The sequence below is a fragment of the Oenanthe melanoleuca genome, chromosome 3 (assembly GCF_029582105.1).
Source record: "Oenanthe melanoleuca isolate GR-GAL-2019-014 chromosome 3, OMel1.0, whole genome shotgun sequence".
Lineage (NCBI taxonomy): Eukaryota > Metazoa > Chordata > Aves > Passeriformes > Muscicapidae > Oenanthe > Oenanthe melanoleuca.
In genome coordinates, this window is record NC_079336.1 from 58,168,396 (window position 1) to 58,188,979 (window position 20,584).

Here is a 20,584-nt window from a genome sequence, read left to right on the forward strand (position 1 = left end):
AATTGATATAAGGCTATTACATTTATTTTTTTTCCTAGTTCTTATTTAAATTATAGTATTGCCTGAGGAGCCTGTACAATTCATCTTTCTGCAGCAGTAAGGCAATGACTCATGAGATGCTTCACCTTATAGCTTCATCAGATTTGAGAGTGAAACTTAAATGTTTTATTTCCTTTGCTGCACTGGTTCTTTTTTGGGGTGGTCAAGGTTTAATTCAGTAACTGAATATTGCAATTATATATAATAATATAACATAATTAGTGCTTACCTAGTTACAGCACACTTCTTTCAGCAGTACTTTAATTTCCTTCCTTAATAGCCCTATATTTTTCATCTGAAAATGATTGCTTCTGGAATACAAAATTAAGCATCTTCCTTGCTGCAAATAACTAGACTACAGTCTTGGAAGTTTGTATGAAGGTTGTTGAATTACAATTTTTTTATCAACAGCTCAGTTACATTCTGTCAAGTTGCCAAATATTCTAGTAATTCATAAGGAAGCAGAAGTTCTAACTTTCTTTTCAGACTTGTTTGATGCTTTCTGTCACTGTAAAGGCTGCTGATACAAAAAAAGTTTGTGAGAAGTTCTGTCAAACTTTAAATGCTGCATGATTTAATCCAGTTCTGTCATTATATTTCTTGGTTGTTTGAGGTATTTTTTTTTTTATTAAATGCATCTGTCCAGGCATTATTTTTCTTCTTTTTTAACTCTTTGTCTTAAAGTAGGATATGCCTACACTGCTAGTATGCACATTGGATTAAATTGTAGGTCATTAATGTCCAATTCAGGTGCTGGATGTTCTCTGGCCAGGTCAAATGACTGAGCTTTGCTTATTTGAGCTGCCATTTATCATGAAATAAAGTTTGTAACCTTACAGGGTCTTGTACTTTTCTACCCTGCCAGTAGAAAAGCCTAAAATAGCTGTAGGCTTGGATACATTAGAATCCAAAAAAATGTGAATCTTACCCATTTCTAGAGTAAAGAAGCTTAGTCTGATAAAATGGTGATTTATGTTGGTGTAACAGTTTCCTCTGTGTTCGTCAATTTGTGTTCGTAAAATAAAAGTAAATGTAGGCTTTCACAAAGTAATGTTACTAATAAGAACTAAGAGATAACAAAACATTATTATATTGATTAATGTTGGTTACTCAAGTAACAGAGAATTTAGCAGAATTCTATGTGAAGAGCTCATCCTGCTGTGTTTCAGATTCCTTCCCAGCTGCTTTCAGTGAGCATGCTATTGAGCAAGTGTTTTCCTATTGGTATTTACCAGTGTTTGGGATTTCAGAGTAGTACAGCTATTCCATTCTGTATTTTACAGATGAAGGTTTATTCGATGTAGCATCATTTTAATATGCCCTTAGTTTGCTTTGGCAGGTACTCATTTGCTTCTAGAGTGGCCTGTGCATGTGGTACATTGAGATCCACAATGTACAATAGTGTCCTGAGTCTGAAAGAGCTTGAAGTTCACTAGATAACCTTAGCAAAACTTTGTGCCTCTCTAATTATTAGAATAATTACAAATTTTTTTTAATCTCTGCTCTCATAGAGGCAGTACTGTTGTGTGACTACAAGCTGTCTTAATGAGTAGGTCACAATGTGGTGATTTTTCTGGCTTTTTCTGAAGCCTTCACATCTTACTGGCTTTGTTCTCTGGAGACTGTGAGGGTGCAGCAGCGATGGCCCTAAAGTTTCAGGCAAACATCAGGGGATTTGGCACAGCAGACTTCTGAAACACGCCATTAAATATTGGTTCAGCAAACAGTTGCAAGTGTTGCAGTTTGATTTCAGAGACATAGTAATGATTAATCTAGGCAGAGATTTTAATCACACTTGAGATAAATGCATCCTGCCTGACATCTGTAAATATGAACCCGTGCTGTACTTGCTGCATTTATTACTTGCTGTAGTCATGGTGAAACTGGAATTAATGTTCTCAAATTCGAAATTGATGAGTCCCTAGTTTATTTGAGGATGTGGAAAAGGTTGGTATTCAGAAAGGAAAACATGGGGAAGGCTGGGCACTTGGAGCAATGCAGTAAATTGATTCTGAAAAAGGTCCGATATGACTGGAGCTCCTCACTTGTGGTAGAAGTTTTGCAGTGTATTTTTAACTGATAAGTAGTTTATACGAAATGTTTTAAACAAGAAAAAAGCTTTTCAGGTGCTCAACCCAACTGAAAGCTCAGATGTGATTCAGGGGAGTATCTGAGTCAGTATTTGGAAATATCTCTAAATCACGTGGGTGTCTTGAATGTATTTCTGCAACTGAATTTCCCTTGCTTCAGTATTGCTTGGGTGCATGGAGATTCTGATCTTGGGTCTGACAATACCTCATAAATAAGTCAGTATAAGCACACCAAAATGTAACAAAGCACCTCTTTTAATAAGGAGTGATAGTTATTCTGAAAATATGCTACTTTTTTTAAACCACTGAACTGCTTTTAGATAATTCTCAGACTTTAATATTTTTAAGCACTGCTGTAAATCTGGAAAGCATCACAGTTTCTCTTTGATTTTTTTTTTCATGCTCTATGGTATGGTTATCTACCCACCTGGCTTGTAGCTGCATGGAAAGAAGCTATAATTTGTTTAAACACCTTAAGATTTTAAAATCTGTTATACTCCAACACTTTTAAGAGATCTTAGTCATATAACCATTTTAGACCTCATTCTGCATCAATGACTTTTAGTCCCAGATGCTTGAGTTGAACCAGAGGCTTCCTGTGTAATCACTTGAATGCAAGTTCTTGGTGTGAGTTCTGCCTGTAATGCTGGCCAGGAGCACATTTCAGTGGGCTTTGCGGTGTGATGATGTTTGTTTAGAAGCAGATAGCTGTGAATCAAAAATAAAATATGTAACAAAAAAATGAGTGGGACTAGCCTGAACTGAGTTCAGGTGGTCTTTCATGATCAAAAAATTATTTTCAGCAAGACAGTGAAGTTCTGTGTGGTAGATCTGAAGGGCTAATCTGTCCTCACTGAGGAAAGCCCAAGCTGCTGAAGAAGCTAGTAAGCTGTTGTCTTTGTTACTATAGGAAACATTTCCAAATCTCTTTAACTCTTGCCTAGACACTTCTTTCTTACATAAAATCATACAAAAATGGTTTCAAGGTAAGCTTATTACTCTTTCATTCTTATTCTTGAAGTGCTAGATTGGTTTGAACCACATGCATGTTGGCAGGAATTGAGTATTGCCTTCCTGTCCCTTACCCTATAAAGGCTTCAGACTTTGTGTTTTATACTTTTTGAGGACTCTGTTTTGTTGTCAGTTCCAATATGAGATAGACCTTTTAATAGTTAATACCAGTGTAAAAACTTAATTAAACACCTGCCTGAAATATTGTAGGCACATGCAGCTTCTGAGTTCTGCATCTGTCTGCAAGTATGTTTTACTAGTAAGAAATTACGCAAGTCCTTGTTTCTTAGATTTTTATCTGTATTTAATTTGCTTCTAATATGCTTATGGTTAGTACTGTTGACTTCAAATGATTAGCTGCAGACTAGTAAACTTATTTTTGAGTTGAAAAATTTCTCGGAGGAAAGTGAACCAGCAGGTCAAGAGACATTTTTAATATAATGTGAAGATCCAGCAGTTACAGCTGGTGAGGGAACTTGGAGTAATGATACCTGAATATTGTGACCTCTCTTCATCCAGAAGTGGAGTTCTTTACTGAACTTAGTTTCACTTTTTGGATGAGTTTGCTTTAATTCTGATATTGCTGAAAGCAAAACAAAAATATATTGAAAAGAAATGTAATACTAAAGGGAGGTTTTGATTAAACAAGTGAATTTTATTTTTTTGCTTATTGTTTAATAAAATCATAGTATAAAATGTTGCAGTTTCTTCAAGCTAGTTTTCATCACAAGAAGTGATGCCTAACACAATAGAAGGCTAATGTATGTTGTAAAGCAATATACATTTTCACTAGTTTCTCCATGTTAGTTAAAAAGATAAACATTGATGTCTCTAAATCACTTTACTGGCAGTTGCTGGTATAATGTATACATTATTCTGTTGAATTCCTAAGGTACTGTTTTTGTAGGTGTCTCTCTTAGAAGACAGTGCCCCTTGTGTCCTCTTCTGCTTCTATTGTCAGTGTTTTGTTTGTTTCTTGTCTCTTAGGAAAGCCTGTGAGAAGAACATGTAGACATTTCTTTACCATAGGCAGGACAGAGAGTAGTTGCCTCTCCAGACTGAGAGTCATAGCACTTGAAGAGCCACTTGATATTTCTGCATAGGCTATCCAAATGCACACTTTGCCTGGCAGTCTGATAGAGTTTGATAGAGGGACTAAAATGAAAAGGCATTTTTTTTGTCAAATCATAGCTTCAGATGTTTCCTTTATTAGTAATATAAATGTTTTTTATACTTTCAAGGCCAGGCTGGATGGGGCTTTGAGCAGCCTGGTCTAGTGGAAAGTGTCCATGCGGCTGTTGAAACAAGATGATCTTTAAAGTCCTTCTAACCCAAACCATTCTACGATTCTATGATTAAGTGTTGTAGATGATGCAGTGAAAATCTCTTCAGACTTGGGGCACTTAGCTTTTGAATTTAGCTTAGATTTCAGGATAAAGGGTAGGGAAATGATTAACTATACCTAAATGTTAGCCTCTGTTGGAAGAAAGCTGGTGTCCTCAGTCCTCTGAGGTGGGAAAGACATGAGGTGCTCCTATTTGTATTCCTGTATTTCTTACTGTTTTTCTCAGCATTTTGGACACTAGCCCTTTTAAACTTCTTGCAGTTTTCCCTATAATATCCACTGTGGGACTTGTTTTAATAATATCCACTTAGGGATATGTTTTGATCTGTGGAGAGTTTTTTCAAAGATACATTGATTAAAATATGGCAATTTAAGTAGTCTGTCTGTGAATGGTGAGAGGAAACAATGGCTAAGCTGTCATTTAGATCCATGCCTACCCTGTGTCTTTCCTGGAGCTTCACTGACGCAGTGAAGACAATGAGGAGGTTAAGGTTTCTGCTTCAGCTGATTAACAAGTCACATGTCTTGCACTTGTTCTGAGCAGTAAAATACCTAAAACCAGTAGTTTTTTGAAGACAGTAATCACAGTACAAATTGCTGTGGAAGATTGGTACAGAAAAGAAAATGCAAATATAGTTTTAAGCTAATTGCGTTTTGTGTGGAATCACTTTTTAGATTAAATGCTTCATTTTTAACTGTTCTTTTGGATGTAATCAAAAGATACTGCTAATTTCTGATATATTTGCAGCTAGGTTTTTGTCTTTATTGTTTTCTTTCTGCTTTCTTAATTTCTCTAATCCTGCAATCCCAACCTGTATCCCAACTATGCTATTTCTGTTTTGTTCCCTTCAAACTGTGCTTTAGAATGAATATTTTATTTCTAAAAACAATGTATGTGGGAAAAAGTAATTTTGAAAAAAAACCCAATGAAAGAAACCTCACAAAAATGTATCAAAAAACAAAAACCAAACCCACATCCAAAAAACTTTTAGAAGACAGCTAAAAAAGCAAAGTCTGGGAAGAAATAAATGCATTTTCCTCTTCTGTGCTTCCAGGTGTGATCAACATACTGCTTATCAGTATTTTACAAGCAGCAGATTTGAAAGGCTTATGCTTACTAGACCTACTAAAGAATATTTGTACTAACTGAAGCAGATTATGTAGCAAACTGTTCTGAAGTTAATTCATACCAGATGTTTTACTGGAGTTATTTGAGGTGACCAAAAACACTTTGTTGTTCATCCCAGCTAAAACCTCAGGCTGCTGTCCTAAAAGAAAAGTTCAAGTCTTCCTACTGACACAGCCATTTAAAATGTGAGGACTTGACATGTTTAGAGCCGATGCTAATGACTAACTTGTCTTTATTTTTTTTAAATTATTTTTGCATTCTGCCAGGTTTCTTGAATAATGTTTTCTGCTCCTCCAGTGGATGCAGGTTTCAGAGGAACCTGCACTTATCTGCCTTGTATACTTCCCAAAAGAGAAATCCAGAATTTGATCCTCTTTCTGTGAATATGGGAACTGATGCCACCAGCATAAGTTGTTGCTGTCTTGCTGCTGTGATATAGCAGTTGTATTTCTGACAGTGGCACCAAGCAATTTAAACCTGTGAATGAATCCCTGTCTTCTGACAAGAGCAGTGCAGGGTGGCTGAAGCACTGAACTGCTGAAGTGCTAACTGTGAAGAGAAATGTTTGCAGTTACAGGAATTTCATGATATGAAACTTCTATGGGTATTTCCCTTGTACTATCTGCCACTGCCAGATGACCAAGAAAAGCAGTTGTGGTACAGGTTTCCTAAATTGTAACATATGGTTGAAACAGATGACTCTATGGTGTAACACTAGATCTCTTTTTAATACAAATGAAGTCCTGTGCATAGGGAAAGCAAAGGTATGCATTTCAAACGTGTGTCCAATTTTTTAAGGGCTTCTCCAAGTTTTGTGCTATAAAGCTTACTTTGATGCACAACTGTGCATTGCAGTCAGGAAGTCCAGCGGTACAAAAACATTTTTCTTCAGAAGTGTGAACTTGAAGAAAAACCAGTAGTCACTCTATGTGGGTCGTTGATGATTTGTCTTAAGGAAGGCTTAAGCAGGGAAGCTGTTGTAAAAGCTGCTCTGACCACAAGTGATGTGAATTAGCTGTTAGCCTGTCTGCTTATGGCTGGTGAGGAATACACAGGGGCTTTCACTGTCCTTCTCCATGACAGAGCTACCCTGCTGCAGCTGAACTGTAATGCAGACAAGTGTAGCCCTGTGCACATCAGGAATGTTCCGCTTCGGGGTTATGTGCTTTTCCATCTGAGCCTAGCCTTGAGTGAAGCATCTTGGAGAAGGCAGAAAGATTTTTCTCTTGAGAAATAGGTGTTTCTCTTGCTTTATCACCTCTTTCAAGATTCAGGAGGGCATGCAGCAGAAGCCAGTGGATCAGGATGTCTGCAGAGATCTTGGATACTCATCTAGTAACTTAGTGAAGTAGCAGTGTAACCTTTCCAACCTTAAATTGGAAATGACTTTTGCTTGACAACTTTCTTCCCATTTAATTTACACTGAAGAGCCTTAACAATGACAGGTAGAGTTGCAGAGTCTTACATTTGCTTTCAGAAATAAGTTGGCAAATGCTCTCGGTTTTTTGTTGTTGGGGTTTTTTTTTCCTTTTAGTTTTTAATATTAAGGAAAGAAGAGGGAAGTTTTCAACTCAGAACTAATGGAGGAAAGCTAAGTCTGCTCCAGGCCTGCAGAAGAGTAATACTTTTATTAGTCTAGATACTGCTTTTCAATGTGGGGAATCTTTGGTGTTTTAATATTCCTAGGCATGATTCTATCATAATTCTAAAAAGACAGTAATAATTATTGATTGCAGTGCTTAGAACTTCTCGATGTTGGGAGGCTTCACACTGTAGTAAGTCAGTAAATCAGGAAACTACGAACCAATGTGTAACTACAGCAGGTAGAATCAACTCCAAATAATGCTGATATAACACTAAGAAATGCCAGTTTCCTTTTTATTTCCTTCTCTTTATTATAGTCTAAATTTCTGTACCCATACTGCTGAAAAGCTAATTTTCCTTTAACCCTTAATGGTTTCCCCCGTCTTGGACTTGTAGACAAAACTTCCATCTCTCTCTCATTCTGGAGAAACTGCAAAATATACTAGAGGTGCATAGATGGTGGGGATCAGAGCCCTCTTGGCATGTGCTGTGGCAGGGTTCTGTTTAATCATGCCAGCCTTTTCTCACACAAGGGAGCATGAGATGAACTGCATATCAGGATGTGTTCCAAACTCCCAGTGAAGATGCTCTGTTGCCATCTCAGCAAAGAGAGGCAACAGAGCTATGAGCCTACAGTAAAACCAGACTTGCTGTCTGGTCAGTGAAATCAGTTAAAGCTTTTTAAATTAACAGGGGTTTTTTCTCAAAGGAACTGACAAAATAACTTCAGGATTCAGAACCATTTGTATCTTGGAGTAGAGGTGGTGGTGGGAGAGGGGAGATACACATACAACCAGTAGAAGAAATTAATTTTCTTATAGCTAACAGATTTGTTAATGGTTCTTTCTTGCTTTGCATGTTCGCAGTATCCTGTAAATGAAGCAGTGGCTTTTATTCCACTAACAAAATATTTTGATTTCTGAAGTTCCTGTAGTTCTTGGACTGTTTGATCCTTTTGTATATGATCAGAAGTAAATAATGAAACACAGCATTTACTGTAATTTTTTTTTTCTAAGCTGTGTTTTGAAGTCATTCTTTTCATGGTGTTCATTATGTGATCTGGAATTCATCAGAGATTCCCCTTTTATGAATATTCAAAGTGTCCCTAAGCTTAGTTCTAATATTCAGTGTGTGTGTTGCAGTGCCAAGGAGCTAAAATCCTTTTCTTGTTAAATGCTTTTTCTCATAACCATTTACAATTTTGCATGAGTTGCAAACATCTATCTTTTAAGTTTTTTCTGCTACTTCGATGCAATATTTATGTCCAGTAAGAAGGAAAAAGCTTATTGGAAAGTCAAATAATTTTCCATTTTATAGTATTTTGGAACTGATTGTCAGGAGTTTAAATAGGTTTAGGGCTGATGTGTCTGCCCAGGGAAAGGCTAGGGAGTTCTCCATTGTTAATTATGCACTTATTAATTGGGGCAAAAACATTTAGTCACTTAGTTTTACTTTGGAATTGGTTTGGTTTATACTATTTCCCCATTAAATCTCAACAGTAGGAGGGTAGTGTTAAAGCTTACTTGCCAGAAGTTCTTAAGGTCTTCATTTCCTAGAAGCACAGGTAGAATGGAGGAGTACTAGCAGAAAAAGATGAGGAATGTGTTTGAAATGTCATTATACAGACCAGGTTTCAAATGTACCTCAAATTCTTAATGGTCTGTAATAATCTGTTTCTGTAGCATTGTGAATGGTTGGTTTTTTGGGGTTTCTTTGGTTGTTTTGGGTTTTTTTGTTTTTGGTTTTTGGGTTATTTGTTTGGTTGGTTTGGTTTTTGTTTTTTTCTTTTTGTTTGTTTGTTTGTTTTTGTTGTTGTTTCATGGGTTTTTTATTAGTAGTATTATTATTTTTCAATTTCTTTTACTATAGCTAGCAAGATTTGTTTGTAAACTTTTTCCCTGTTTTCTACTTTTTCTAACTTTTGAAATAGGTATCCAGAGCAGGTGAAGAAGTGGACTTCGGAATAACGACTTTACTAAGTTCTGTATATCCCCCTTTTTTTTTTTCCTTCTCTACAATCGGAATAATTCCATTTTTTTTTCCTGAGTAACTCTTATTTCACTGCTGTATCTGGAGAATCTAGTATTTGCATCTGTTCTTTTATTAGACAGAAATATATTTTACCTTTCCAGTCTGGTCATTACTGGGGATGATTTTCTGAAAGCTGATAAAATTTGTCTGCTGCCTTTGTCCGGGTAAACTCTCATCATTCCTGTGAATAGAAGCAAGAATTTAATACTATGGTGTATTACTTAAAAAAGGCTAGGAAGACTCCCTGGTTAAGAAAGGTGCTTTTCCCATGATTCAGATGCCCAGCATCTGAGTGTTGTTAAATTGACTTGCAGAAAGTGGATAAATTTTGGTAGTCTGCTCTAAAAAGACATGTTCAACACCTCCATCTGCTACTGCTGAGGGAAGGGCTCTGGAGAGTGGTGCTTTTTACACTTCTGCTTAAAATGTTCTTGTATTTCAAATGTGTGCTGCTTCTCTTCAGGTCATTTCTCAGGAAAGGCAGCTTATTCTTATATTTCCATGGAGGCCAGATGTGCTACTGGAAAGAAAGCAGTCAGTGTTATTATCGAACACAGTTTTTGCCTCTTCATCTCTGTTTTGCATGGCATAATCTGAAAATGCTGAAAGCCTCCATTCTAAGGGAAGAGTTTTCATGCAAAGGAGCATTCAGAATGCTTAGGACACATGGTTTTCTGCAATGTCATGCTGCTCTAGTGGAGAAGACCAAGTGTTTGACTTGTGCACATGGTTTGGGATTAGATTTGTCAGCTGAACAGCTGAAACTTGTGCTTTTTTCTTAGCTCTCTTTTTATTTACACTGAAGTAAAGTATCTTTTCACCAGCCAGAAGTATTTCCACACGATACTCGTGAAATTAAAATGTGGGGTGCAGAGTTCTGTTTTCCTCTGGTTTTATGTAAGGAGTTGTGCCTGGATGAGGATCATAACAACCTGCAGTTTTGAGACAGGCAAGACTTCATTGTGAATGTCTGCCTTTTGGTATTTTTTTTTCCTATTACATAGTTCATATAATTTCAACAGAAATTATTTTATTGTCTTCTTTGACAGAAAAGATTACTTTTTGTTCAGATATTTTTTCTTCCCCTTGCCCTCCAAGTACAAGAAGGAACTCATTGCTGTACACTGAATGATGTTATTAGTAAAACCAAATGTTTCAAACATTTCTTTATGTAGTATAATAACAGAGTCAATGCACAGCAAAGCCTTTGTGTATCTAAACACTTAAAAATTAGGTTGGTTTTGTTCCCCCCTCCCCTTCATGGGAGATGTAACAATTTATGCACAGCAGTGGTTAATTACATCTACAGCTACCTGCTTTTCTTTTTCTGAATTGCTTGCTCTATGGACTAGTTGCCTTTACCCAAATTGGAGTTGGAATATGTCTTGTATTTTAAAGAAAAAAAAAAAAAAAAAAAAAATTGTTTGCTAAAGTTAGAAACCAGTCATTCTTCCTCTGGAAAACGTTGTACATATAATTCTGGATATGACAGAGAGCAACCAGTCTTAAATCCGTGTGGTAAATCATCTCCAAGAAGCTCCATGTGAGATTTTTATCTTTTAGAGTTATTGTTACTGTTGAGTTTGCAGTTTGAATCTAGGAAATGTCAGCTTCCTATGTGCTGAGTTGCTCTTTGTAGATTCAGCTTTACCCCACGTACTATTTCTGTAAGTTATGTAAGTTAAGGATAATTTGTGCTGATACTTCCTTAATGAAATCTTCTACATAAGCTGGAAGCCTCAATATTGCATTCTTTTCCACATACAGGCTCGTGTTATGTATGATTTTGCTGCTGAGCCTGGAAACAATGAGCTGACGGTCAGTGAAGGGGAGATCATCACAATCACCAACCCGGTAAGAAAACTGAGATGGAACTGGCTTCAGTGCACTTTCCTGACCTACTTCTACCAACATATGCTGGTGACATCCAAAAGCGCCTGGCTACCCTTCCCTGAAGAATTAGTGAAAAAACAGAATAAAAAGAATTTTCTAATAATCTTGTGGAAACAAACACAAAGTTTTGGAGGATGGGGCCTTCTCAAACTGTGCCCACGTATTTAAGAATGAGTTCAGCTCTGTTTTCCTCTAAACAGAGCTGAGAGACAAGTAGAAGGAAGGAACTAGTGGTGGTGATAACCTTTACATATGAATGCCTTTTCTATTTTTGTGCACCTAATATTGCACACTTTGTGTGTATGTAATCTTTTAGGTGCTTGCCACTTGCATTTAAATGTGACATCCAGCTCACTATTAGGTTATGAGTTGCTCAGTCAATGACTTCAGCATTCCAGGTTTGGTAAAGAACTCACAACAAACATTTTTATTGAATTTTTGTGTCCTTTCATAATTAAAGAAATATGGATAACGTATAGGGAAGAAGTGGTTACAATACCTTCACAGTGCTGTCAGGGCATTGTTAAATGAATAGGACTTTTCAGCACTGACATTTGATTTATGTCCACATTTTGAATTTCAGTGTACTTAATTGTCCTGTATAATTCTTACCCTTGGTAACAAGATATTAGTTGACTCTGCTTTGATTTTTATGTAATATATGGCTTAGTGAATAGACTTGCCTTTTAAAACAAATACAAAGAAAAATCACCTGATCATGAGGCCAGGTCTTATTTATCCATTTGTATAAAACACATGGATTCTGCAGAATAAACTTAATTCTTTGAAGATCCTAGTCATGTGTAGTCCAGATAATTTTTAGTTCCACTGATCATAAATACTTGAAGCAGATATTTAATAGAGCCAGCACCCTCTTGAATAATGTGCTGTGCTATGGCAGGGGTAACATTTTGAATTAATCTGGGAGCTTAATGCCTTTCACAGAAGTAAGACCAAATATAAATAAATAGATTAACACTTTCAAGCAAGTTCTCACTGACCAAGACATCTGTGGCTTAAGACAGTATACTCAAAACCAAGAATTTTTTTAATGCTGTCCGTGACAAATTGCCACAAAGGTTCTTATCTTTTTTCTATGATGAGTTTAGATGGCAATAGCTCAAGTCATGCAAGTCCACTGATGATTGCTGTCAAGTGTAGCAGTGCTAATATGAACTCTGGCTCAAGACATCATTGCTCTTGTAGTTTAACCAAGATAGTTGAATTTATAATCTGAGATGTCTAATTATTTTTGTGTTCTTGAGTATAAGCTTTTAGGTATGTAAGAAAAAATAAATGCAAGTTGTTATTTCACTAACTGCTTGATCTTTACTGAATAAAATCTTGAATACATAAGCAGGCTTCTTCTTATTGGAGTGCCTGTAAAGTGCAGAATTACATTAAAGTTTAAAGTGAAAGACCAAATAGTGAATAAACAAATACATCAGTTAAAAAGCAAATTAAGAAAACCTAGAATTCGGTAATTTCTGTCTAGTGTATGTGTCTCCAATTTTCATCTGTGAACTAGTTTGACACATAGCTGTGCATGATTTAAAACAGAGCTCGCTTATTCCACATAATGTCCTGGAATTAACTTCGCTTAACTGCAAAGGTATACAGATCTTTCTTAGTGTACGTAGAATATGTGTTTAAAAAACTCCAAACAATATCAGGATGTCCCACTGAGATCAGAGCTGAACTGTTGTTAGTTCTTTCTAAACTAGTAGTGCAAGACTGCCTCTGAAAAGAAATGTGAAGCAGAAAGAATGAGTCCAAATCTTACATGGCATGTGGCTCTTTTAATCTTGAGAATAGCCTTAACATTTCTGTTGGTGATAGCTCTCACTCATCCACATCTCTGCACCTTCAATAAATGAGTCTGAGATTTTACAGATATCACCAACAGCTTAATTCTTTGAATCTTGTTTCTTTATAGTCTGTTACTAAAATTAATTCATTGAAACTGACATGCTAATAACTATGTTTTTATGCAGTCTGTGGCCAGACACTTGACTGTGGTTTCATAAATGATCAAAAGTGCTGAAAAATCAACCATTTTTCCCCTTCATGCTTGTTAAAATCTAAAGTCCAGAATAGCTGTGTAAAACCAGCATGGTCTGCATTGTGTTGAAATGAGTATCTGCTGCTTCAGCAGCTTTGAGTGAGTTTGTTCAGTTTCACAGTCATAACTGTGTTTTGAACATTTGACAGCAAGACAATGCTTCCTGCTGAGCTGTTTGAAGCATGATGTGCGATCTATCTAGTAAAATTATTTCTGTATTGCTTCTTTTAGGATGTTGGTGGAGGCTGGTTGGAAGGAAAAAACAGCCAAGGCGAGAGAGGACTTGTTCCAACAGATTATGTTGAGGTAAGTGACTACACTGCTCTGTAGTGAGAAAGCAGAATTGCTGAAAAGGCCATCCTCTGGTTTGCTGACCAGACTGAAATGCTCAAACAGAAAGCTTGGAATATATAATCTCATTGTAGCAATTGTAGCTGGCTTTGGAAATCAGTGCAAGCATGCTGTCCAAAGCTCCTGAGCTTCTTAGTGGTGTTCCCAAGAAATGCAACAGGAAGCTGCCTATAGTAAATACACTTGATCTGCAGAACATGAGTTGTTTTGAATCTGCTTTGGAATTTAGGGATCTCATGGTCCAATAGTTGGGGTTTTTCCTGTCTGAAAATAGAACTATGGAAGTGAAATGAGTAATGCAAGTTTACACTGGTGTTGCTGTGGCAGACTTGTCACATGCTCATAAATCTGGAATGGAGCACATTTCTGGGGCTCAGGATGTGGGTTACCAAATCCAGGGACTACTCAGCTTTTCTTCTCACTAAGACCCTCTGTTATCCCTTCAGTGTGTGAAGTTCTGATCAGTTCTGATTTTTGTTTAAAGACCAGTGGTATTGTTTTGGGGATGGAATGGGATCTCAGTGCGAAGACTGGAATTCACTCTTGGATGGCCCAGTGTCTGCATGTATGCAGGTTGCTGGTTAGGTGGGTGAAGACTTTGGCTGTAATTCCTGCAGCGTCTTAAGGCATGTGCCTCTCTTCATTCACCAGTGCTGTGTTTATTTAAAAAAAAAAACAAAAGGGCGGGGGAGGGGAAGGGAAAGCGGGATCATGCTGGCTCACGTGACCTTGTATTTTTGCTTTGGTTGGTTAGCTCGTGGTCTGGTAGCTTTTGGCTCTCTACGCTTACTGTCCCAAATCCATCCTCTGAGCACTGAGTTCCCAGTCTGCAGGCACTTACACTGACAAACCTTTAATCTCTAAGGAATTTATTGATAGGTGTTCACTGCCACAACTGTCTTGCATGTTGTAGTTGTAAAGCAAACTAGTTCCTTCTGGTGTGGAAGTAAATCCTCCAGAGCATCATGTCAGTTTCTGGTAAAAAATTCAATTGAATTGGAATTTTAAAAGGTTGTGTACAAACATCTTAAAGCAATATGAGTGTTAGGGTGATTATATTATGGTGATTATATAGATAAAGCATAATTCAGTTAATTGAAAAATCTTTCTCAACCTTTTCCATTTCAGATTATAACTGAAGGTGCAAAAGATGGCATTGGCTGCGGTAACTCATTAGCTGACCAAGCCTTTTTTGATTCCCTTTCTTCAAATACAGCTCAGACCAACTCTGCTGCCAAAAGCAGTAATCAGGTATGTCTTGTGGTTTTTTGGGCACTGTGGGCATGGAAAGTTTTATTGACGTAATTGCTTGCTGTACTGTATTTATGGACCTTCATGAAAGTACTAATTAAAGTAATTGTGTTTTCATTAGGAACACTTTTGTTGAATATTAATGATGTGTGTGACAGCTTAGATATTGTCACTGCTGGAAAATTTAATAGTTTTAACACTTTCAGAAATGGAGCATTTTTATTGTTTGCAATGATATAAATCTGTGGCTATTTCAGTCTCTGTAAGTGCACTCAGCAAATTTATTTTATTTTCAAGCTACTTGTTTTACTATGCTAACCTTGTTAAGGAACCAGAGCTTTCTTTTTTGTTGTCTAATTAGGTGATCTATACATCAGCAGCCAGAGTGAAGGGATATATTTCTTTCTCAGAATTTGAGTAAGAGTAGTTTTTGGATTAAAACAGATGAAGCAAATTAATGCATTGTCAGTTGGAGAAGAGGCTGACTTTGGGTTTGCTGCAAGAATATTTTTGTCCCTCTATTCATAGCTTTTTGCCTGATACACTGGTTCATTAACCAGCAACTGTTTAGTTTCAGGTTAGATATCTGAGGACACATTCTCTTAAACACAAGCTGTTTATTATGGTCTACAGACTGGTGCATGTCTCACATGTAGGAAGTTAAACATTTCAAAGTCCGTAGGTCAACAGAAGAACAAAATCTGCCTTTTTCCCAACAGCAGCATGCAAAGGTCTTTTGTGTTGGAAAGTAAATGCATTACTTATGGTAACGGCTGGGGGAACAAATCTGGTTTGTAGGTCAGTTGAATATCAGTTATTAGTTTTCTTAATTACACAGGACTTTGACATGAAGTGAGATCTTTTGAAAACTCTACGTGGGATATTCTTGTATGATAGTGAATGTAGCTGTTCATTGACTATATAGTGTTTGATTTGGGCTTCCTTGTAGCCAGCTGGACAATACCAGGATTATTATTCTGTGATCACGTGTTCTGACTAGAGGACTCTAAACCTCACTCTGACTATCTCAGTGTTTGTTTGTTTTTTTTTAGTTGATACCTGGTTAATATGTAAGGGTAAATGCAGAACTCTTGAAATGCCTCATGAGTTTTTCGTGTCAGACTGAGCCAAAGGTATTGATTATACATTAGTTTTCCCTCACTAAAAACTGCAGTAATTTGAGTGCAGAGTGGGGGACCCCTTCTCTTCTGTGCTGTTACCCTTGCCCCATTTTTTATCCTGCTGTAGTGTTTCTAGCAAAACTTTACATCTGAGGAGGCATGAGATATTTGCAGCAGCTACTTGCTGCCAAATCAGAGAGTACTTTTTCTCAGAGGAGAAACAATTTGATTTAGGTAGAATTATGAAATAGACAGAATATTTTAATGGCGATAGAGGTATCTGTCAGAGCTTGTTCTGGCCTTAACACAAGGTGCTTGTGCTTGGAGAAGGGAAGAAAAAAGGTCTTGCCTGTGTAGAGGGAAAGGTTAAAATAAAGGTATCTGTTATATTCTGAATATAACATAACATAACATAGCATAGCATAACATAACAATAAATATAATAATTACTCTGGCAATCTAGTCTTGGAAGTTGTATTTCTAGAGCAGTGAAAAGCTTGAAGATATCGCCCCTTTACACTGTAGTTTACACAAGATCAACAATATACTGTCCCTGTAATACATGCAGATTGCAGGCTTTTTTATAGATTTTGGAAAAGAGTAACTTCATGAAAACAGCTCGTTACATTTGCATCAGTGCCCTACTCTTAGAAGTGTCCTGTTCCTCTTATTATCCTTGAAATGCTGTGTGAGATAGCTGGGAGAACCGCTGTACTGTAGTGCATTACAATAAAAGTATATTGCTGACATGGAGAGTGAGAGAGAGGACTGTGTACCTGGATGCAGTCAAAGCCATGCAAGATGCAGTGGGGGCAGATCTCATCAGGCTGGTGTCTTTGGGTCTTCAGTTTTCGTGGGTTTCTTTCATAGGAGGAACCATTCTCTTGTGTGGTCAGGATTTCATGTCAAAAGTTATTTTCATTTTCCCAATTCTTTTTTTCTTTAACTGAGCTCAGTAATTGCTATTCGGTTATATGCATTTTCTAGAAAATTGTAGATCTTGATTTGAAGACTGGTTTCCTCAGCTTCTGACATATATCTGGTAGTTTTTTCTAATGGCTTATTACTAATTGGATTTTAATTTGTATACTAAGCAGTCTGGAAGCAGTTCTGGCTTCCACTTTTGGCTGTTAGGCCTTTCTCTCAGATCAGAGAGCTCTCTAGTGCAGGCATTTTCTCCTTGCAAAAATTCTATGGCTAATTGTCTTCTTAATTAAGAAATTCTGTCCCTTCATTGTGTCTGTGTGGTACAAGAGCCTGTTTTCATGCTCTCAGGAAAAAAGTGGGTTTTCTTCTGCCGTGGCTTTGGTCCTGTGACATGTCTGTGAAGTGTGTGCATTGCTCCTGTATACATCAATTGCGTGGTGTCAGACGAGTTTGAGGTTGCTGCACCAGTGTAGAAACACCTGATAGAGTGAACTATTGCATTGGTTCCAGTAATACTGCATCAGGAGGTCAGGCTGAGTCACTCATCCCCTGCATACTGACATGTCTCCTTGAGCCACTTTCAGTAAGAATACAATGTCCTACTTTGTGGGTATGGCCCTTCTTCCTAGATGTATTTCTCTGAATTTGGTTGTGATAACATTTATGTTTTCCAGCGTGAGTTCGCTGAGGCACTTTGGCTTGAGTTCAGATACACAGTTGCAAGTGACAGCCGGTTCAAGTGCTTTAATGACCAATTAGGTCAATATACGAAGCTTTTAATCTTAAATGAAACTCACATCCAGGCTATGGAGAGTTAAAAAAAATGACAAATTATGTGTCAATGTAAGGGGAATAGATGCTGGAGGTGGCGCAGTAGTGGAAACTAAAATGTTTGTAGATAAATTAGTCTGGTAGACTGAGTAAGAAGTAGCAGTATTCCTAAATGCTGGCATTTGATGGTATCTATTATATTTTGCAGTAACATAGTGGGATTTATTACAAGAAATCTTTATAAAAGCAATTCTTAATGAAAAGAAGTTTTAGAATTTTTTCGTACTGCTATTGTATTGAAGAAACTGCTTTCTATAAACATTGTCACTCTAACATACACATGGTTGCACGACGCCCCCACTCCCCAATTCAGTAAGTCAGAAGATGTTTTAATTCTTAGAATTCCTTCTATTCTTCTAACAGTAAGTTTAAAAAAAACAAACCAGGTTGTTGTGTAGTCTTTCCGTACCAAGCTTTATTAAAAAAAATAGATCTGGCTGAGTTGAATGTGAATGTGGTGCTTTTTCCTTTTCTATTTTTAGGAGACCAATTAAACCACAGTGTTGTGATTTAACCCTGGTAGGCAGTTCAGCCCACTCAGTTGCTTATTACCCCCTCAAAGGAGTGGGGGAGAGATGAACCAGAAGGGTGAACATGGGCAAACTCTTGGGTGGAGATAAAGACAGCATAATAGGTAAAGCAAAAGCTTCACATGCAAGCAAAGCAAAATAAGGAATTCATTCGCTGCTTCCCAGGGGCAGTCAGGTGTTCAGGCATCTCCAGGAAAGCAGAGCCCATCATGCATAACGATTACTCAGGAAGACAAATGTCCACTCAAAGAACTCTTCTTCCCCCATCCCTTTTTGCTTTCCAGTCAAACAAGAGACTTTTGGTTTCCTACTCTGGAAACCATAAGTTTTTTGTTTTAGGTGAACATAATTCACTCAAACACTGTTCTGCTCCCTGTCTATTTTCCTAAGAAGTTTTTATTGTTGTTCAGTAGTCTCCTGAAAAGTAATTATAAAGCAATAATTAAAAGCATTTTCTTTTCCTGCCTTTTCTTCAGTGAGAAAGACACAGTAACTGCAGCAACACTTTGATATTGTATCCTACCTGGGTTTGCCACAGATGTAAGGTGACCATATAAAAGGGGCACAGAGATACTTCCTAAGGAGGAGAGAAGAGTTCCACCTGACCCTTGGCAGTTCAGTCTCTCCTGCTCATTCCTTGCATCAGTAGTGTCCGATCAATGGCTGCCTTGGTAAAGTTTGCAGCTGCTCTTTTAAAGAGCTGTCTGAGAAGATGCTGGGGACATTGAAGCAATCAGAGGAAGTAGTAAAGCTAATTAAAAACAAAAGAGAGAAAAATTTCACTCAAGGTGACTATTTACACACTAAGAAGAAAATAAGCAGATAGGAAAATTTAATGTTGCATCTACCCATAACATTTGCACTTTAATGTTTAAAAAGCTATAAAAAAATTATTCAAGAAAATACAATTAAAGGAAGCCTTAGTTGCCAAGGATGGAGGCTTGGCTTGCTTTTGTATGAGTCTCATCTGCATTTGACCTGGTAGCCCTGGGATGTAGAGAGCAGAGGAAATGAATAATCTTCTCTGTCAATCCACTGTTCCTCTGAGCAGCAATGCAAGGTGCTAATTTTAGACAGTCATTTGGAACAGCCAGTGAGTAAGTATATCAGCACTTATGTTGTTTCTGTTTGTTGGAGTTGCATATATATATATAAGTAAGTTATCTGTAGATTCTTGGTATTGGAATAATACTGGCAATAATGGCACTGAAATGAATATAAATTTTGTCAGTTAAACCAAGTGAACAAAAAGATTGTAATTTTACATGTTTTTGTCTTATAGTATTTTTTTTGATGCAGAGTTTATTCCAGGGGCTGTAGCAATAGAGGATATTCTGTTTCACACTTTTAGATAGTGCTTCTTATTGCAGTTATCCAAGAGGTTATTATCTTGGTGGCATTTGGAGCCTTCATAATTAAAGTATGTATGGAAATACAGCAATTAATGTAAAATTCATTCTGAGTTGTCTCCTCCAGCTGGTTTGGTTTGGGGTTTTTTTTTGTGTTGGTTAAGACTAGTGCTTTTCTAGTTACAGATGTATTGACATTTATTTTGCTTGTGTTTCAGGTTCAGAGGCTGTTGTTTTAACAAAAATTATCTCTTCCCCTATTATGAGCCACAATTTGTGGTATTTTTCATTTATCTAACCTAAAACTCTTTAAAAGGTGTGAACAAGCATCAGCTCCCTTTTAATGATAGTGTTTATCTGAATTATTTAGATTTTGTTGCAGCTATATTGGCACAAGCTAGTTCTTCTTATTGAGAAGTTAAAACACTCTGTACAGTAATTTCATTAGTGGCCTGTAAGCAGACTGTATGTACAACTAGCCATAATGTAATCCAGCTGTTTACAGCCTGTGTAACCTGCAGCCTTGAACATGGATAGAAATGCTATAAATTTTAGTATACTGTATATTTTCGTTTGTATGATTTCTCCTCCCTTCCTTCTAGAGCTCAGATTTTTCTTTCTTTTCATTTCCCTCTCTGAAATAGAAAGCTAGTATTAGAAATGTACAAATGAAAATAAATTGGAGTACTGTCTATCTATTTCAGGGTGGAAGTGGATCACAGCTACTTTGATGTAAGAGCTGTAGATGTGGCTTCCCTATATTTAAGATACAGTTTGGTACAAGAACTATTTTTGTAAGTTGCATTTATAGAGGAGTTTGTTCCCTTTTCTTGACACTGATTCTCTAATCACTGCCAAGTCTAGTTCTCTATGAAGATGACTGTACAGATCTTCTTACTTCGGGATAAAATAAGTACCCTGAAAGTTTATATTTTTGTGAATTACAGATTTTTCTATTGATTCCTCTTGACCCTAGAGAATCCACGTGTTTTGTCTTCAGTTATGTTGTGGGCAGAGCAGCAAAGCCCCATGGGTAGCTA

The 20,584-nt window shown here is 37.0% G+C and overlaps 1 protein-coding gene across 2 annotated transcripts in view; it reads left to right on the forward strand.

Annotated features, from left to right (window-relative positions):
• SNX9 (sorting nexin 9) overlaps nt 1-20,584 on the forward strand; it is a 63,071-nt gene that overhangs the window by 8,733 nt on the left and 33,754 nt on the right. For both annotated transcript variants that reach the window (XM_056486263.1, XM_056486264.1), the window contains exons 2-4: nt 10,997-11,083; nt 13,416-13,490; nt 14,664-14,786. In XM_056486263.1, the coding sequence (XP_056342238.1) occupies nt 10,997-11,083; nt 13,416-13,490; nt 14,664-14,786 (285 nt within the window). The remainder of the gene's footprint in view (nt 1-10,996; nt 11,084-13,415; nt 13,491-14,663; nt 14,787-20,584) is intronic.